Source organism: Ambystoma mexicanum, chromosome 12 (genome assembly GCF_040938575.1).
Source record: "Ambystoma mexicanum isolate Mex_15411 chromosome 12, UKY_AmexF1_1, whole genome shotgun sequence".
Classification (NCBI taxonomy): domain Eukaryota; kingdom Metazoa; phylum Chordata; class Amphibia; order Caudata; family Ambystomatidae; genus Ambystoma; species Ambystoma mexicanum.
In genome coordinates, this window is record NC_090936.1 from 1,063,791,235 (window position 1) to 1,063,812,613 (window position 21,379).

Consider the following 21,379-nt stretch of genomic DNA (forward strand, 5'->3'; position numbering starts at 1 on the left):
TTTCCTCAGGAGTTTGGATGACTGCTTTTTGACGAGATTTGCATCAGTAGGATTGTTTGGTAATTGAGTTTTTGATCCATTGCTTCATATAGCTTTGCAAGAGATAATAGGGCTATATTCATAGTTGCTATGGTAGGGTTCACATCCACTTCCTTAGTTCCATTATCACTAATGCCCTCACTAGGCCATAGTGCTTGCTGACTTTTGCATACTTCCTTTGGTCGTCTAGGGGTTGGTGGAATGAATGACAAGGAATGTATAGAGCCCTCACGATCATAACACTCAGATGATCCTATGGATCTTGTTTTCAGTTGATTAGGAACCATCTGAATCTCTTCCCCTTGCTCATTTCTCCCAAACATAGTGGGCACACTTAGTGATGGAATGGGTGAGAAATTGTCTGCCCGCATTAAATCCCCTGTATTGGAGTGCACAAATACCACTTCGTCATGATTGTCAGAGTTATGGCTCGTATTCATGAAGCCAAGAGCTTCTTCATCCACGTGCCCAATAATATGCATCATTTGGTATGCTTTTCTTAATCTTTGCTGGGCCTCCACTGAGCATGTTTTGGGAGGACTAATATTTACATTTCCCTTTGCTTCCTGAAATAGAAAATTATTGTCATCACAGCTTTTACTTTCAGATTCCATCTTGTTATCTGAGATTATGCTTCCAACTTTGGTGACCATTGCTATTTCTATAGGGTTAACTTTAATGGCGTATACTACCATGTTCAGGCGGCCGTTTAACTCTGTCAATTTGTTATGTTTTATACTCTCATCTTCCTTATTTTGTCAAGCATCGCCCCTTGATTGTAATAAAGTCGTATGTCGGTACCTTTAGACACTGTTCGCTTCCGGGTCTTACTTATCATTTTATTTTCAATTGTAAATGTCAGCAGTTTTTTGTGCACCAGCGTTTTCAGATTTACTACTCTGATCTTTGGCATTACAAAATCCTTTCCACTAGCTAACAGCTCATTGTTAATCGGCATGCTAGTTTTCAATGTATAATGGCCTCGCTAGTTCATTGAGCAATGTATTTAAATTCTCTGGGGTAAGCTTGCATGCATTTCTGACCTGAATGGAGGCCGGGCTGCACGTTTTAACTTTAGGGTCGGTGTCTAGCTTTATGTTGATATTGATTAGGTAGTGATCCGACCACTGCATCTCTGCGGCCAGTCTTTCAGGTCAAGTTATAAATTGGTTCAAGTCCTTTCTGGCCAATAGATCTCAATCCATGTCCTTGCCCCCCTTCCGTCCTGATGCAGTTCCTTTATTCTCTGGGGTTCCACATGGCTATGCACTCTCCCCTATAATGTTCAACGTCTACATCAGACCCCTCCTGCGTCTTATTCAATCGTACTGGTTCCGTTATTTCTTACGCGGATGATACCCAAATTCTTGTCCGCCTTGACCTCACTCAGACTGAAACAGCTAGTCGTCTCAAAAGATGCCTTGAGGACCTGGGAGCTTGGATGGGAAGAAACTGATTAAAGCTGAACGGCAGCAACCCGGAGGTCTTGGGTGTGGGTACTACATCTCCCCACCTGTTCTGGCCCACCAAGTTCTGACCCTCGTCCCTTGGCCCTCTCCCCACTTCTGTTACATCGGTGAGAAACCTGGGGGTTAGATTTTCCGCATCCCTTTCTATGGATGAGCAAGTGGCAGCGGTATGTAAATCCGGCCATTTCAAGCTCTGCATTCTCTGTGAGGTTCTTCCTTTTATCCCGGCAGCCTGCCAGGCGCCAGTGGTTGCTGCTTTAGTTTTAAGCGTACTGGACTACTGCAATTCCCTCTATCTGGCCCAGCCCCGCTATTTGATCAAGTGACTTCAGCTATTGCAGAATGCGGCAGCCAGAGCAATCCTACATCCTCCCTTTGGAACACATACGTCTCCTTTACTTAGGAAATTGCACTGGCTTCCGGTGGCAGACACGATCTCTTTCAAGTCTTTGTGTATGGTACACCGAGCTTTCTACGGGAATGGTGCAGAATATTTGCCAACTAAGTTCTCGTGCCATGTACCTACTCGAGCCTTGCGCTCTAAATCAGCTCTTCTGGTAGCCGTACCCAGTTACCGGCGTGCTCATAGTGGAGGACGGGCCTTCTCTGTGGCTGCCGCGAAAGCCGGGAATGACTTTCCCTATGTACTCTGCAGCACTACTGATTACTTCCTGTTCCGACGTCTATTGAAAACAACCCTGTTTAAATAAATGATTGCCTCTGTCAGAATGTTCTATCCTGCTATCTAGCGCTAAGATGCCTTAGGGTGTATGTGCGCTCTCCAAGTTTGGTTAACATAACATCTTGGAGGACGTCTTCTATGTTAAAGTATTTAGGGTGAGTATCCAATCGAGAGTTCTGCCTTTGGAATGGGTAGCGGAGTTCACTATTTGTGAAAATTGCATTTCCTGGAATGCCTTGTGGCAGGCTGTAGCTTTGTTATCTGAGGGGTCATCATATCCTAGATTGAGGTCACCTAGGAGTATGTATTTAGTTTTGGGTTTGAGCAAGGGTCTAACTAGTAGTGGTAGATCTACATCTGGCTTGTTGGTGGCGTTCGGGGCTCTATAAACTATTAGGAAGTGGATAGTTGTCTGAGGGTTGTCTGAATTGAAGTGGGTTTTGTGGATGATAGCCACTCCTCCACCTATGGAATCTAGGCGGTCTGTTCTGAGAATGGTGTACTCTGAGGGGACAGCTAATGTAATCTGTGAGCCTGAGGCAGAGTGTAGCCATGTTTCGTTGAGCGCTAAAAAGTCAAGTTTGAATTCTACTATGCAGTTGTGTATATCAATTGCGTGGGCCCAAGGGGATCTGACATTTAATAGGGATCCTAGAAAGAGGGGCGTGGGGGGGGGGTCCTGGAGTTGGGTGGGCTCAGTGGCGGGGGTCAGGAGAGTCTGAGGGGGGAGGGGATAGTTGAGATATTGAGAGGCGTCAGCAAGGTCTTATTGTGGGTGTTTGTTCTCTGGGAGCGGATCTCTGGGTTCTCCCGAGGTTCGTTGGGAATGAGCGTTGTGGTGGTGTTGGGAGAGGGGGGGCAGTGTTTTTTAATGTGGGGGTGTTGGAGGTGGGTGCGTCCTGAGAGCCTGCTGTTTCTTTTAGAGGTGATGGTGGGTCTTGTTTGGGCTGCTACACGTGTCGTTCTGGAAGAAAGGTGTAGGCAGCGAATACTGCTTGGGGTCGGCATGGTTTTGAAGTGGGGATTCGATATGGCTAGGAAGGCTGGTGTGTTAGGAAGGAAAGGAGCGGGGCAGGGCAGGGCCGGGGGTGGTGCCTGGGGCAGTAGAGCCGTGTCAAGCCTGACTTGTGGAAAATGTATGTACCATTAGAGCAGATTGCGTTATCAAGGGTAGTGTCTGCTGGGTTGGTCGGCTTGGTGTTACTGTTGCAAGTGTGCATGGTTTGAGGGGTCGCGGCGCAGTAGAGGAGGGGAAGTGAGCGGACAATAATGAGGGAAGTGTAGCTAAGGGAGTGGGATCTGGGGAGTTGGCGTACTGGCCTGTTATTAGATGGCTTGTAGGTCAGAGTGGTGTATATCAGCGCGCGCAAGCGAGGCGTGTGTTTGCATTGGGGCAGGTGCTCTGCCGAATGCTTGGTATACTCCGTGGATTCACTCAGGGTGCTGTGTGCATGGCAATGGGGTGTCGTAGCGTGGTGGAGGGTGGTGTGATGTTGGGCTGGTGGAAAGAGTGTGAGGTCAATTGAGAGGTCTCTATTGTGCAAGTGCAGTGTTTGGGGAAGGGTGGGTCATAGGATAGCAATAGAGTGTCAATAAAGCATTATACATTGAGCTAATAATCATCACAGAAACAAAATGAAAATAATTGGAATGCTCTACAGATGGCTGATGCATGTGTGTGACTGGTCTAGAACCAAAGTGAAGATGCTATGTAGTTAGGCTGAATCAGTGATAAACATTTGGCCAATCAGCATCACAGGAAAGTAGGCTAGTACAAGTTCACTGGAAAAGTCTGATGCATACATATAGCAAAGCTAATTCGGATGAGAAACTATGCGGTCAGCTGATTTTAAATCAAACATTGGGCCAATAAGCGTCACAAGAAAGTAGGCTAGTTAGAATTCTTTACAGTTGGATGATGCGTAAGGCTAAGCTAGTTCAGAAGGGGTAACAACATGCAGGTAGGTTGATCCGATATTGAACATTTGGGTCAGTAGATGTAAAGAAGAGAAAGTGAGCTAATTAGGGTGCTCGGCAGATGGCTAGTGAATATATGTGCTAGACAATAACTAGTTCAATGAGACAATAGGCTAATAACCTGTGAAAAATAAACTGTTACGTGTGCTTGGGGTTTCAAAGAACGTATTCGACTAGGCTGTGTTATTAACAAGTCTACAGTTGTGCATTCACAATACTCACAATTGAAGTTGTCTGAGACACATTATCATGGAGCAGCAGCAGCAGTGCAAAATTGGTAAAGGATCCTGATAACTGGGTTGTACTACTACAGGTGAAGTAAGTTGAAGCTGATGTCTCTGTATATTAGCGAAAAGCGTGCCTTCCGGGGCCATGCCTGGGAGGAGACATGGGTTACCAGGTGATGTTGGTAATAGCGTTATATACTGGTAGAAAGGCTTGACTCTTACTGCAAGTCAAAGAGATGGCAGGGTTTGTTTACCGCGGTGGGTTGAACGAGGTGTGCTGCGATGCAGGTTTGGTTTGCAGTCGCACGTTTCAGAGTTTAGCGGTGAGATGCTTGATGAAGATCTGGCAGTGTTGCAAAAGCAGCGTGGCGTGCCCCGGGGTCCTGGCAGCACGGACAGGATCTGTAGCCTTTTGTCGACAGCCTTCTGTCGTGAGGCTGGCTACTGCCTACAGGCGGTCCTGATTAGTTGAAAAGAGGACCAGGAACCAATCTACCTGCCTATTTTACTCACTAAAAGGAACTCTGTACTAATAGGGTCAAAATTCCCAACAAAGAAAAAAAAAAGACAGTAACGAGTAGAAATTAACTTGCCCCTTTGAAAGTCACAATGAAAAGGTGAGGTTGTCTGACAAGCGGCACAAGCAGCACCTTCCACAAAGAGGTCCTATGCCACAGTGCTGTTGGATGTGAAGATTGCTTATGCCGTAAAAATGCCTCTATATTTACAGCAATTTCTAACTGCAAATAATATTTCGATTAAAAGAAAAATGACTGTACTGTAAAATTAAACAGTATTTTTACTTGCCTAATAATCAACCAGTTGGGATTGAGAACTTTGTTGTTCCTCCCAAAATATTCCTTTACTTCCAATTACCCAAAATAGGGAGCAAAGTACTCTACCCTTAAATTGTTATCTGGAGCCCTGGCTGCATTACTTGGGCAAGGCCAACATTGGGTTTATGTACGTGCAGAACACTTCTGTAACGTGCCGCCATGTTCTGTCTATTGGCTACAACATGCTGACACGCCCGATCCGCGTTCCTCTGGAAATATGCTGCTACTCCAAACACTGAAAACACTGGCATTTTGACTGATCATCTCTCTGTGAAACCTCCAGCACCAAGTATACAACTAAATCCCAGAACCTACCATGTGCTTTAACAGCATTAACACAATTCCACCTTTTGACTTCAGTATCTGTAAAGGCATAGGAATCCCTGAAGCAGTGAGAAAAAGGTCTGCATTGTTTTGCACTTAACAGATAGCTTTCTGTCTGATCCACGGCATGTATAGATTTTCACGCATAGCAAATGCTGAGCTACCCCACATCATGGCCCCATAAAAACACATCCAAAGGCCTAGCTCCAGCATTGATCAGCCACCAGTGCTTCATAGCTGCCAGCAGACAAGACAAATGCACTGCAACCTGTAAGCCTCTATCATCAACAGAACCAATCCAGAAGCTACATCCTCACAACCATGCAAATATCAGTCCATCACAAACACTCTGCTTCATCTAAACCACAGTAAGCAGCTTCTGATGCATTTTCCTAAGTATGTGTTCAGTCACCCTTCATACTCCAAACTTGCCTTTTCTTGGCCCACAATACACTCATAGGGTCAAATAACATTACGCCACTTCCTATGATGTAACTTGGGAGGGCAGGAAGAGGGTGAAAGAACAATATGGTCAAAGGACAGGCAAAGGTCTCGGGGCACGGCCATCTTCGAGTGGTAGCCACTGTTGATAGCCCTTTGTGGTAATTGCAAATGTATACGATTAACAAGGCAAAAAAAAAATATCCGCTGGCACAAGCCCATCATGGACATATTGTGTTTGTAATCAAAAAGCCACAAAACACAAAGGCAAGGATAAAAAGTATCCTAATGGCAAATCACTTTAACGTGAGGAGGGCAGCTTTAAAAATACAACAAATCCATAAAGAGACAGTCTCTCAGTACTGATGGTCTTATGGACTGATCAGACTCCGCACAGAAATGAGCATAACGCAAGCGAGGTAAAGCAGAAGGCTTTGCTTATCTCCAAAAAGTCAGATCAGGAGTAAAAACAGAGCAAAAAAAGACAAAAGTGTCGCATAGTAGTCTATGGGAGAAAAGCAGAAGAAAGAAAAGCTTTCCCAACGCTCCTCAATGATGTGACAGACTATTTACTGGGATCGGTCACGGATTCCATTCTTCCGTACTAAGCTGCCCATCCAAAACCGAACCACAAAAATACCCCTGGTTACGCCACTAGTCACCCCTTCAATCCAACGTCCTGAAGAGAGGCAAGTGCAACTCTGACCAGACCGCCACTGATTGGTCCTCCCATCCCTTTGGAGATCTTCTTTCGGTCATTCCTGCTTGTGGAGCCCATGTGCAGACCTATACACTCACCTCCATTAGTTAACATAAGACCATTTATTCTTGTGAGCCCACAGACCAACATTAAGAGTTGGGGTCAAGCGTTCTCTCAAAGCAGTCGAGCATCGCCAAAATCCCTGTTGGAAGACTATGCTGCATTTATCTGTATTCTGGAAAGTTCTTACTGATTTTCTTACCTGTACATTCTGCAGCGTTTCATTAACTTCAATGGGCCTCCTAAAAACTGCTTTTTGGAGACCTCATTCTTCACAGCAAGGTATTTTTAAAACCCAATCCTTGGTTGTACTCATTTTGAGGACACTGGTCAGGCCTTACAGGTACCAGTGCAGGCTGACCCTGTCCTCATTTAAGTTTGTTGTAACACTACTACCCACTTGAGGAAAGTAATACAGGTAAAACACATTTTCCAATCCCTTTTTGACTATGGGTATCTTTCCAACAGTAAGCAAAACCCAGAAAGGCTGGCGGTAGTGGTACATTTCAATAGACCTTTTCTGTGTGGACTCCTGGAAACCTTATTCTTGTACCTGCATGGCAGCATTTTATGCACTATACTGCTCAAAATAGACTATGCTGTTTAAGCCCCGTCATTGTGCTTCACTGTCCTTTTGTCCATCTTACTCATGGAAGGGGATGGGATGTGGCCATAGATGAGCATTCCCTTCACATCTCTGGCCAGAACACGGGAAGTGGCCTTGATGTGCCTTTGGAACTAGTTCAGGGTGGCTATGGGGCTTCTGACAGCCCCGATAGACCATCTGGAGCCTGTGTAACGTCCTAAAAACACCCTACAGCTGGCTGTCATGAATTGACCGACACCGAGAAGTTTGGATGTAGCAGGTGGCCTTAGAACCAGAATGTCACATTAGGTGAGTATCTCGAGAGTTTTTCAGTTGACTAATGGAGACAAGAATCCAAAGCACTGCGCAAGAAGCCACAGAGGGAGACTCTGGACTGCTCCTGGAACCATATTTGGCCAAGCCTTCAATTGTAAGATGAAGCTTTGTTCTCTACCTCAGCAGGGGAGACCTTCCACAACTGGGGGCCATAATCAGTTTAGTATCCTGCATAGTCAAGGATGTCCTCATGAAGCTCTGAAGATTTGTTGACATGTATCCAGTTATCCATCTTCCAATGGGGTGGCGGTATGGGTTCTTATTGACTGATTTTGTGCAATTCGTTGTTGTGAATCTTGTAGTGCATCCTTGGTGTGGGCTCTGTACCCTGCTGCTCTGTACCAAAAAGAGGAGACTTGTAGAAGCCAGAGTCCTTCTTGCATGAAAACCCTGTGCCGGCTCACTCCAGCTGTCCAAACTGACTCAGTGCCCTAATACTAACTAGGTCACTGGCTGTAGAACCAAGTAACCCATTGAGCCCATTTCTACGGGATAATTGTCAGTAACTGGGTTAGACAAAGAACTGGAGAAGTCTCTCAGCTCAAATAGAAATATTGGGTGCAGAGTACAAACTCTGGTTTCATTCAGGAGAGTGCATTCATTTAGTGTCAATCCAATCACTGGGGGTTGCTAAATTCAATTATTCCTGTGTTACTTCCCTCGTAAACACTCGGATTTGGATTATGTTTAGGAATCCCAGAAGTCACTTCAACCATTACGGCCTTGGCTTCTCCTGTCCATTTCCTTCAAAGGCAGGGAGACCAGGACTCCATCAAAAACAGCCCCCCACTGTTAAGGTTCACCCGTGAATCTTCTTCCATATTTCTAACACAGGAGTGCCCCCTAGAGTCTCATCAAGATATTTGTCACTAACCAGAGAAAATAGCAGCCAATTCCGTGAAGGTACTGGCATATGGAGGGGGTATCTTTGGGACACCATAAAGCTGATAGCCCATGGTTCTATCAGAGACTTCTCAAAGAGTCATGTCCAATATGAGACCTAAGATTTTGACTCCTCAGGGGAATGGTAAATCAGTCAACAAAATACAGTGCCTCTCAAAAGAGGTATAGTGTATGACATTTACCCTCTGAGGTGGGGGAAAAGGAAGACCATCACACAGATTGGTGCTTCCTTTTTTAGAAAATGCTTCACCAAGACACAAGAACATCCTAGTCCAGGGCCAAGGCATGAAAAGAAACCTTAATCTTTGTGTAGCCTAAACACAAAATCACATCTTACACTTTTCTAGATACTTGCTCAAACAGGTCCTACTTTACAAAGCACTACAACATTTACAAGAATAAGTACAATCTATAGAAAACCAAGAAGAAAGAAAGAAGAGATCAATTAGGTGATTTGTAATAAACACCTCTGTAAAGATGGTAAAATGCCTCAAACAGAGTACACAAGCAATAAGGAGATAAAAACAGCATATCAGTGTGCCGTTCGAAAGACAAAAGACAGGCTTAAGATCCTAGTACATAGCAGCTCAAATAATGAAAATGAGAGATATCTACACAATACAACTTACCTCTGGAGAAGGACCAGAACGCTGGGGAGAAGATTCTCATTTTGAGCACCAAACTTCGCAAGAGCACTGACAGCAGCTGTAAATAAAGAATCAAAAATGTGCATCTACTATAACCATCACATTCACAAAAGTAATACCATGAAATGGTTTACAAATATTGAAAAACTATACCTTTTACGCTCCTTTCGAAAGCAAAGGCACATTTCAATGAGATGCATGGGCTATGCTGCAGATAAAACATTTCAGAGAAAAAACATTTTGACACAGACTCATATTCACCCTCTTAAGACGTTCTCTTTTTGATTTACAACCAGTCAATCTTTAATCTTCACAGTCACTGTCCTTGCTTTGAACGTATAAGCTGTTTGGTGCCACTCCATTCATATTTCATGATTTATGAAATAACCCCTTTCCTCGAGAGTCCACATTGAGCTATTCTGACCAGCAGCAGTGGTCCTCTTGAGTACGTTTCTTTCTATTATATTGATTTTCCCATCTCTGAACCATTAAACACTACTCCACAGGGCTCCTATATCTTCACTTTACCCTGCCACATACTACACCAGATCAACCTACTTGATTTACCAGTCATTTCTCCTTTGAGTTTCCAACTCTCCAAAGGGTAGAATGACCAAGGGAGTCAAGGAAAACCGCCAAAAGGAGAGAACTGGTTTTATAAAAGGTACAGTAAATACTTTTGGATTATCAACTAATAAGGGAATGTCCACATGATATATCTGTACAAATATATTTTGTATAATAGTCTCGGGCAGAAGAAAAAAGTACAAACATACAGGTAAGTAAAACAGTCAATGTTTTAGGATATGCCCATTTTGTTAAGAAAGCATTCCTATTTTTGGGTATCGTAGGAGCACATTTTAAGGCCTGGTCTGTTTTTTGTTACTCCTGCGCCTTCCCTTTATTGCTTGGATCGCTTACCTCTTTTTTATGGCCAGAGGGACTTCCCTTGAAGTCCCCCCTGCCATTGCAGTAGTTGCAACTCAGTCACCCTAGCGTCTGTCTGCCTCAGCACACCCCTCCTCCCAGGAGGCTCGCACTTCAATGCGGCCTCAGCTGTGTAGCACTTACCATACCTTGCACTTCATATATGACTCTCCCACGAGCACGGACACCTCAGCACTTTCCCCCACCGCGCTCTTCCTTGCTGCACTTGCATGTCCTGAATATTCTGAAGGCATAGTAGGTTTGTCAGTGTTTTCCCCTTCTCTGTATTTTATACCTGTGTATTCTATTGCATTTTCTTTCCCATGTTCCCTCCCTATGTTCCATCTCTGTTGCCATGTGGGTGCTTTGAAACAGTATTTACTTCCTGTATAAGCGCCTAACAAAGTGAACAAATCAAATAAACCTTACTAAAAGGTATTTGGTATTAGGTTGCTGTTATGGAGCCAGAGGTGTCCCTCGGAACCACTTCTCGATTTTTGCCATAGGGTAATTTGGGAGCCCTCATGGCAGCTTCCATATTGATTCTAAACTGGTTTTGATCAGTCTAGATCCCTGAGCTTTCTCGCTCTCTTCATATGGGGGTGGTGTAGGCTGAGTGGCAGGCCTACTGATCAACCAGCATAGTTGGTCATCTGACACTGTCGGCAACCCCCACTGGTGATTGGGGGCAGGTATTTGACCAACCCTTTCTTGTAGTGGCACTTGGGCCATGCCGGTTTCCTGCTTCCCTCTCTTGCTGTTGTATTTCTTGATTTTTGGAAGGCGCTGGTATGTAGAGATGCTGAAGGAGTTTTTTCATGATTTCCATTGTTTTTAATATGCCATATTGGCTGGATACAACATCTAGGCACATCCTAGTATCGGTTGTTTGCCTTTACAGGTACAGCTCAGGTTTCCATTAGACTCCTGCAGCCTCCCCTCTTAAATGCTAGAACCGTTTTCTGAGCCATTCACTGCCACATCCCCCCATTTCCTGCCATTATCCTGGGCTTAGCTGTGGGTCACTGCCGGTGCCCAGAAGGATGCAGAGACTCCACTGCTACTCCGGTCCCAGTCAGGTCGGAGTCTCGTCTCCTTCAGCCTCCAAGCTGATAGCTTCTCTGTTGCTGGCTCGCAGCAAGTTTGGACTTTGCGGGCTCTGCACTCGTCCACATCCCCACCTCTAGCTAGCGCAAGGTTAGCGGGGGACAGTACAATGTCCTTTTGCTGACAGCAATTGTTCGATGGATTTTTGTCAGTCAAAACTCCATTGAAAAAACGACTGTTGGTAAAATAACATAGAACCCAGGGGACCACTCCTGCTTCACCACATGATCCTCTCTCCCTTCTCCAGAGTTAACGAATACTCCTGCAAGGAGCCCCGCCCCCAACAGGATGCCGAATGCATAAATCAGCTGGCTTCGCCCGCGGAGGTTAGCACCTGCAGGGTGATCCATTACCCTGTCATCATCATCGTTACTGCCTGCTGCCCATTGCTATGCTGAGGAGCCCCGCCCCCAACAGGATGCTAAATGCATAAATTAGCTGGATCCCCCTGCAAGGCGATAAGTGCGTGGGTATTTAGCGCCTGCAGGGTGTTCGCGTTCTGCAGCCCAACACGACACCCGAAGCCCAACCAGATTGCTATCAACTGATCGCATACAGGAGCAGATCCCCTCCAAAGAGCAGACGCTGGTATTTGATGATCGACCACTGGATGGAAAGCCCAGCACAGGCTTTCGAGACTGGGAGACACGGATCCAGGTGAGAGCGAAAGCTGTTAATCCCATTAACTTCTGTCAAACTACGTTTACTGAGTGCCACTTCTGTGGATTTAAGCAGGATTGGTCGTGCACACTGGATAGCCAACAATAAACAGAGCTCTCAGTGAATTCATTAGCTTTGTTATGCCAATCTCAGAGGCCCACGATATCAACGTCACATCAACAAATCCTGCAGCAGTGCTTGTCCCTATTCCACAATGAAAAATACTGCTGGTTAAAAGGAAAATCCTAGCAGTAGATATATTGGCGTCCATATGCGGTACAGAGATTAACTGAGCTAATCTCACAAAGCCTTCGGGAGAAGCCTTTTCACTTATTAGCAAAATGACTAACTTCCTAGGATTGTTTGGTGCTCCAGTCATCATGGACCTCTGGGGAGAGGTTATTGCTGCCCACGATACTGACGCCCTCATCAAACCTGGACAGACCATACACCCGTGTTCACCGCATGAAGGCATGGAAATTATGCTGCAGCCAATGATCACTGATGTCCCCCAAATTATGGCCACAGTAGGAGAGACAGCCCACGACCCCAGAATGTGTATGCCCACCACATGTATTATGCCCATGACTGGCAGCTCTGGCTGTTTTCTCCCCTAGTCATCCACAGCTGTACCGCAAACGCAGTGTGCTCTCCATCAGCAGCTGTGCACCCCGCAGGGGGGTTGAGGAGGAATGAATGCAGCACAAGATGCCCTCCCTGCTCACACCCCTTGTCCTACAAGGTCTACCATCTGCCCACAGGGGTCTCTTAATGAGCCAGCAACAGGTGAAGAACCCAAAGAGAGGTAAAAATGGGGCAAACAGAACTGGAAACAAAGGTTTCATTACCGGGGGAAACCCAGTGACCTTTTGCCTGATAAAGGACATTTCGATTTTCCATCCCCATGTTTGCAAGTGGCTAACTGTACATTAGGTAAGAATTGGTGAGGTCACACTGTGCGAGACTACACAGCACTTATTTGCTTGGTATTACGTAACCCACCTTTTGGTATAGGTCTGTACTACACAAGTTGGTAGTGTGACTGAGCAGCCAGGCCTATCTCAAGAGGGGTAAATGTGAACGGTAGCAATGAAATTCATAAATACAAGTAACACTTACACTCAAGGTTTCTGTGATAAATAGTTATTTATTTAATTAATAAACAGCAATTTTTAAATGAGCGTTCTTTAAAAAGGCCATTCATGTAACAATGTAAATATACTTTAGAAATACTTTTCAGAATCAAAAAAAGTTAGTGGATAATCTTTGGATATTAGTCGTACACAATTGCTACACTAGGAGGTGACTTCATTCACAAGAACAGTAATAGCATTTATATATCACTAGTTATACTTTGCAAATTTTGAGGTTGCAGAAAAAAAAGGTTTAAGGAAGGAAAAGGGTTAAAAAGGTTCTCAGTATATGCGAGGACAACTAAATCTTCCAATGAAATCTAGATAAGCCTTTCCCAGCAGTAACTGTCTAAAACAAGTTACCACCCAAGAGTGACAAACAATATCAAAGTCATTGGGCTAGATGAGTCTGCAGGGAGCCAGGACAGCCAAAGTGAATTTGAAATATTCTATGGAGCTGAGGCACTTCTTAGAAAAAAGTCTTGCACAAAGTTAGAGAGTTTGTAGAAAATCACTTGCAGGGTCACAAGCAAACCTGTGAGAAACATAATTTACTCACCGTAGTTACTAACATACTCCTAGTCCATAGTCCCCTTTCCTCCATACTGTGTGGGCGCCCCTCGCTAGGGACGTGAGACTGCACCTTTTTCACCAGAAAGAATCTTCCTCTTTAAATTTAGAGGTGCGCAAGGGCAGGGCGCGGCCCTGGGAGCATGTGCTCCCCTGACTCCGCCCACCGGCGCCACTCCTCAGTCCCCTTTGACGCATCGACAATATTACATTTGCCTAATGACAGTTTTATTAAGGGGGGGATGGTAGGAAGTATGGAGGAAAGGGGACTATTGAATAAGAGTATGTTAGTCAATACAGCGAGTAACTTCTAATTACTCCTACGTCCCGTCCCCTTTCCTCCATACTGTATGGGCAATTACAACTGAATGTAGCCCCAGGGTGGAGAGGTGACCCTCCTAAGAAAACAAGTTCCTTAAAACTGCCTGACCGGGGTGTTGCCTGGAGCACTGATGATGCGGCTGCTCCTTTAATAGCCTCTGTGGCGGGCTCGCTGCCTCATGAGTTTAGCAAAGGTTGAGGCGCTCCTTTGGACTCCATAATCACCACAGATGCGTAAGAAGGTCCAGGGCTGCAGTCGACGAGGCATAAGCAAACTACTGCCCCGGGAAGACCCAAAACAAGCCTGCCAAAGATCAGCCACCCCAGCGCGTTGCAAATCCAAGATGGCGGACAGGAATTTGGGCATTAGGAAACGGCTCCCCCGGACGCCGGGGAGCCGGACTTCACTCCCCCTCCGTATCGCCTGAAATCGAGATAACAAGGGCTCCCCACCTGGAGCGTGCCATGTGAGAAATCTGCCGCCTCCGGGCCGCGCTCACTATCTCCAGCGCCACGCACCCCGAGGCTTGTGCGGCATCCATCAGCCTGTTCCACTTGCAGATTGAGGCCTCCGGGGGTCCGGGGCAGAGAGGCTGGGGAAGTTGCCTCCCCCCACCCCTCCATCCACCAGCCAGGCCTTGGGCGGCGGCCCGAACACTGTACCCCACAGACCAGCACCAAAAAGGAGGGGGAGGCACTGCTTGCCGGCCTGAGTTCCTCCCCTGCAGCTTCCCGCTCATCGGAGCTGTAGATGAGCCGCTGGCCCCACAAAACCACAGCGCCCCAGGCCTGGGGAGAGTCCCTCCTCCTCAGCTTCCTGCTCATCTGGGCTGGAGGGCCACCATGTTCACGTTGTCTGACAAGGGAAAGAAAAACGACCCCCCCCCCCAAGCTTACCCCACAGAAATCCCCAGAGGATAGAGAAGCCCTTGCTACCAAAGAGGACATACAAGCCTTCATGGCGGACTAAGACTGGGGGAGATAGACGACCACTCCCAGGAACAAGCAACTACACTGGGGGAAATCCAACGCTCGATCAGAACCCTGCAGGACAAATGTGAAATCCTTGAATTCAATCAAGAAGACCTTGAAAATAGGGCCCGGCGTAACAACCTCCGAATTCGAGGGATACCAACCTCTGTCCCCGACAAAAACCTGGCAGAATATGGGGAAGACTTCTTCCAATCCTTGCTCCCACAACTGGACAAACCTCAACTCCTTCTGGACGGCACTTACAGGATGCGCCCACGTCGAGGGGTGGACTCAGACCTCCCTGCTGACATTATAACCAGAGTGCACTTCCTTACTACAAAGGAAGCTATCTCAGCAATCAGCCGGTTTCAAGATGAACTTTCCTTCCAAGGGTCACCTCTCCAGATTTACCAAGACCTCTCGCTACTCACTCTCCAAAAAAGGAAATCCCTCCGGCCTCCAACTCTCTTTCTTCAGGAGCGTCAGATTCGATACAGATGGCTATTCCCGACAGCCTTACAGTTCTCACACAACGGTACCCTGCGCAGGATCAGTCACCTTGAGGATGCCAACAAAATTATGCATTCATCCTCGCCCGAAGAGACCACATCAATGGGAGGACACCCCTGATGACATGGGAGCAATCCCCCTTACGAAGCCTAGGCGATCCTGCTGGTCAAAGGTGCCACGCAGCAACAGGAGAAGGTAGTCTGGTGCAGGACTTTGGCCTTCGGAACTATGCCTCACCTTATTACCAATTTCCCATCTCTGTCCCAAAGGAACTACACCGACCCTGATCTACCGAAGAACAGGGACAACCAATGCAGCGGGCCCCGCTCACGGCCCATGCCCATTTCCAAGGTACATTCCACCCAGGAGTCTTTGGAATGCCACAGTACTCTTATTCACTCGACTGGCCAGGTTGGCCAGGGGGGTGGCTGTACCCTCAATCTCTGGCCCCCCCGCCAGTTAAAGTTACGGCCTCCCGTTGGGGGCTTGAGTTAAAACCCCAAGAACAGGTTGACGCATTCCTAGCATTCCTTCGAGATGATGGCTAACTCACACCCTTCCAACTTCTCCCAGATGTGGCAACGGAGATGGACCTAGCCCACAAACATCAAACCCTAAAATTTCTCTCCCTCAATGTCAATGGACTGAACTCCCCCGCCAAGCGTAAGTCGATTCTACAAAGGCTTCAAGACGAGGCTGCAGCGGTAGCTCTGCTCCAGGAGACTCAGCTTCTACCGGTGGACTTTGGGCATCTCCGTTCCTGATGTTATCCTCTCCAACTCTTCGCCTCAGGTGGCTCCAAGAAGGGGGGCACTGCAATACTCTTAAGGAATGGTCTGAACCCCCAGCTTCTGGAAACAAAAATATGCCTGGAAGGCCGTTTTGTGGCAGCCAAATGCCTCTTACTGGGAGACCTATACACTTTTGTCTCAGTATATGCCCCCAACTCCGGGCAAGCTGCATTCTATGACTCAATGGGCTCCTCCCTCTACCGCTTCACAGAAGGTCAAGTCATAATTGGAAGAGACTTTAACGGAGTTCCAGACCCGACAAAAGACAAATCTCATCCCCCCCCCCCCCACCCCTGGAGACTTCACTCAGGCACTCAGTCTCTTGCGCGCCTGTTCAGAGCTCTTGAAGTGGTGGAACCATGGCGGGTGCTCCATCCCTCCGAAAGAGACTACTGCTTCTAATCCTACGTTCACCGAACCTTCTCGAGGATTGACCTCCTCCTGACACCCCCCCCAGACGCTTGCCTACGCCAATGAGGTAGCTATCGGCCCACGGATCCTGTCCAATCACGCCCCAGTAATACTGGAGATCCGACCACATGAACCCAAGCCTAATTCGCTGCGCAGATGGACTCTTTACAATCCAATGCTGAACGATATGCCACTAAGGGACACGATTGCAACAGCAATTAAAAACTTGCTCAGAGAAAACCCGGCTAAGGATACCTCCCTGGCAAATACTTGGGACACCCTGAAAGCAGTGATCGGGGGGAGAACTGATTGCACAGGGTGTGGCATTTCACCGTAGTAGGCGGCAGGCTCGCTTGATCCTCGAGGAGGAACTCAAAAGCAGCAGAGGAAACTCGCACGAAAAAAGGCTGGTCCCCCAGGACGCAGCAGGCCATACGAATGTCCAGAAAGAAGCTAGAGGCCCACTATGCCGAACACACAGCACAGATTCTGGCCAAAGCCAAGCAATTCTATTATGTGAAGAACAACAAGCTAAACGGGCCAAAGCAAAGCGGAACAGCACTATCATCGGATTGCGAGACCTGCATGGAGTGATCCAATATGCGGAGCCAATGAAGCAACAGCTAGTGGCTGACCACCTGGCCCAGGTAATGACAGCACCACTGAGGGATCTGGATAAACAGAAAGAATACCTACAGGAAGCGGCCCTCCCCCGCCTGCCCGACTCGACCAGGGAGAGCCTAGACGCTCCAATCACAGGTGAGGAGAACAAGGAGGACATCAAGTCTCTTACATCCCGGGCCCCGATGGATACTCTAGGTTCTACAAAATCTTTAAACCCCCAGCTGGTCCACCCCCCTCAACTCATTTAGGGAGACGGGTACGGTAACCGCCTCAATGAAAGAGTCAACCACCATTCTCCTGCCCAAACCAGGGAAGGACCCGAGAGACCCGGCTTCATACACGCCAATAGCCCTGCTGAATATTGACGCCAACATATACTCCAAAATTCTTGACAACCGCCTATCTCACATTCTGCCCGACATAATTCACCCTGATCAGGCAGGCTTGATCATGAACAGGTCATAAGGAGATAATATCCACAGAGCCCTGGACCTGGTGGACCTCACCTCCCAAAACTCCCAGGAGTTGGCGCGGATGGCCCTAGACGCTACCAAAGTGTTTGATAGGGTAGACTGGTCCTTCATGAGCCTTACTCTTGGGGCCTTTGGGTTTGGCCCGGCATTCCAGGCGATGGTCCTGGCCAACTACTAGTCACCAAAAACCTTCCTTAGGATTAATGGCTTTCTCTCCGCTCCAATCCCCCTGACCTGTGGAACCACACAGGGCTGCCCGCTATCCCCACTGCTATTCACACTCACTATGGAAGCGTTCGCCCAGAAGATCAGACTGAATAACCACATCAAGGGCCCCCAGGTCAGCCCATCTCAGCACAAAATCGCCCTGTACGTCGATAACATACTGCTTACGATCTCAGAGCCCTGCTCCTCACTAAGGCATGCCCTCACGGAGATAACTAGCTACAGGGAGGTCACAGGCTTCTCCGTCAACTTCAGAAATCCGTAGGCCTAAGCATAGGCCTCTCCCCAGAGGAACGGGAAGCACTTGACCCGATGTGTCCCATTTCATGGAAAGCGAGGGCGATTCCTTACTTGGCGGTCCATATTTCCGCGAACCCGAGGACACATCACGCTAACTTCCCACAGCTCCTTAAAGAATTGGAAGGCGATCTGAAGCGCTGTGTGACCCAAGAAATCTCACTGATGAGTCGCATAACGGGCTGTAAAATGAACATACTCCCAAGATTCCTATATGCTAGCTCCTGCCCTCCGCGATCTGCAGAGAAAGATGCTCCGATTTATCTGGAGGGGAAAGAGAGACAGGATCCCCCAAAAAAACGATGTTAGGTAACGCAAGACTGGGCAGACTCTGGGTCCCCGACCTGCAAGCCTATAGGGTAGCAGCACAACTAGCGCATATCCGCGCGGTGCAAATAACCATCGACGGCCCTAGATGGGTGGAACTAGAACAATCATGGCTTCCTCTCCACTTGCGGTTCCTGCCACACATTGCACCCTCCCCTCAGAGATAGAGGGGGAAGGACTCCTACTAGCAACTAAGCATACTATGAACTCTTGGGACTGGGTCGCTGAAACAGAAGGGAATCCCGAGGGGTCTGAGTCCCCTATCCCAATTTTTCTCAATCTGACCTTCTCACCCGGGGCTAACCGCCGGAACTTCAAGAAAAGTTTAGCGAGAGGCCTTGAAACCCTGGATCAGCTTTAAATGGGAGACCTACCTCGCACCTTTGAACAATGTAAGGAGCTTTTTCGACTCCAAAAAGACAGATTCACGTACATTCATCTACGCCATTGGTGCTCCCACCCCCAAACTCTCCAAGTAGCCACGCGTCCCCTCACCCCCCTTGAACTAACTCTCAAAGATCTCCCAGCCCGAGGCAGGATCTCCACCTTATACAGAAGATTCCTAGGGGACTTTCTGGTTTCAAAAACCCGGTGCATGGCCCAGTGGGAAGCTGATCTGGGGCATCCGGTTGAAGACCAGGCCTGGGTGGATATCTGGACTCGAACGCACACATCGTCCTCCTGTGTCACCAACAGAGAATGCCCATACAAAATCCTGCTATGTTGGTACTACTCCCCCCCCCCCCCCATCAGGCTTCATCATATGAACCAAGCTCTGGACTACGCCTGTTGGAAGGGTTGCGGCCGACCAGGGTCCTTCTTCCACATGTGGTGGGCATGCCCAAAGACCCAACAGTTTTGGAAATTATGTTTAGACACCATCGAGCAGATCACCCAGACGGCACTCCCCCTGGAGCCTGAACCCATCCTCCTAGGGGCCCCGGGATCTATCCACGCTCTGGAAATAAAGCCAAACTGCTGACCCAATGCCTTCTGGCTGGGAAAATAGTGATAGCCCGCTCCTGGAAAGACCCAGACGGCCCCTTCTTGTCCCAATGGTGGGGGAAAATATGTGACATTTTGATTGCAGAGAAGGTCACAGCGAGAAGGGCCGGCCTCCTTCATCGCTTTCAGGAATATGACCAGAAATTCCCAGATTTGACCAATAAGCCTCCCAATACCCAGTGGGCCCTGGGGGACTAGGTCACACCCCCTGAGAGGGAAGCATAGCTGAAGCGGACACGGAAAACACAAACTAACGGAAAGCGACCCCAGAGCATGGGGCATGGAGGGAGGCGGTTGGGAAGGGATTATTAGTTGTTCATCTAAATGCCTTGATTTATGCTGCACTGTTGTCAAACTGCCTTGGTTTAAAATAAACATTTTTTTTTAAACTGTCTGACCAAATGCCGCGTCCAACCTGGAGCTGGCATCCAAGCAGTAGAGCTTGCAGAAGGCCGAAGGCGTGGCCCATGTAGCCACCTTACTGATGACCTGCTATGGAACATGCCTCTGAAAAGCCACAGCCGTGGCCTTGGCTCCGATAGTGTGGGCATGCATTTCTGCCGGGAGTGGTTTGTTCTGCACACTATAAGCGTCCTTAATGGCTGCAACCATCCGTCTTGCTATGGAGGCCTTGGAAGCTTGATAGCCTGGCCGTGACCCACCGAAGGTGACAAAGAGAGCCTCTGATTTGCAGAAGCTCTTGGTTCTGTCCATGTTGTTAGGCAGAATTGCATGCAGTACCCTCTGGGACCACCACACACAATCAGGACTACAGGTGTAAGCCAAACCAACCTTTGGTATAAGTCTTTACCACACAGTTTTTGGTAGCGAGCTGAGCAGCCAGGCTTATCTCAAGAGTGAATGTGAGCAGTACAAGTCATAACATAGAGGACTTTCAATCACAGTGGTTCAAGTAGACAATTATAGTCAAGGTTCCTTGGTAAAACACTTATTAATTTGTTACACAGTCATTTAGAAAGCATTACGCTAGAAGGAGGCAACTTAATATTATATACCAATACACTTCAATACAAAAGATTTTGAGACAGTTTGAGCTCCACTGAAATAGGAGCCAAATAGCAGTTCAGTTCCTTAGAAGTGAGCAAAAAGGCATAAGGTTAGAATAGATCACATATACTTGTTAGACAGTGCAAACAGTTTCAGTTCACCAGAACAGTTAAATTCAAGTCAATAGGCCTAGGCCAAAGTCAATGGGCCAGTGTTCTGGATAGGAAAGAGCAGTTCTGGTATCAAACGGTAAAGTCTTTGCAAAAGTTCTCAGAAGTAGTTCAGGTGAAAAAGAATCATTTGTTGAATCACAAGCTGATTAGGCCTGCAAGTTTGGAAAGATTCACAACCTTTCACCGCAGGAGTGGCGTTCTCTCAATCGGGTTGGCACAGTACCTTTGTATAAAGAAACAAATGCAGCTGAAGTCGTTGCTTCCTGGCAGTTCCTGTAGATCTCACTGTTCCTGAGCCTCAGTTGTGGGGACAAAAGGGAGGATTCCTGCATTGCATGGGATCGGATGAAAACACAAACAAAATGGAGTCACTTCAGTTCGAGTAGCTGTTCTTCAAGCACACAAGCTGGTGTCCTTCCCCCTGGTTAATATAACTAGCTTCGAGAATGGAATCCAGGTGGCTTACGAGTTGATTCGTCCCACCAACTTGTCCTTGAAGGGGCTTCTCTGTCTAGATGAACTTGGCAATTTGGACCTGCAGCAGGGCTTCACCGGGCAAACGAACGGTCCAGGAGTTGCAGCAGATGTCCTCTTCCAGCTCGTCTTCGGTTCTTTCGT

At 47.5% G+C, this 21,379-nt stretch overlaps 1 protein-coding gene across 2 annotated transcripts in view; it reads right to left on the bottom strand.

The window, feature by feature from the left end:
- Positions 1-21,379, bottom strand: part of COPG2 (COPI coat complex subunit gamma 2) — a 621,430-nt gene that overhangs the window by 279,237 nt on the left and 320,814 nt on the right. For both annotated transcript variants that reach the window (XM_069629620.1, XM_069629619.1), the window contains one exon: positions 9,210-9,285. In XM_069629620.1, the coding sequence (XP_069485721.1) occupies positions 9,210-9,285 (76 nt within the window). The remainder of the gene's footprint in view (positions 1-9,209; positions 9,286-21,379) is intronic.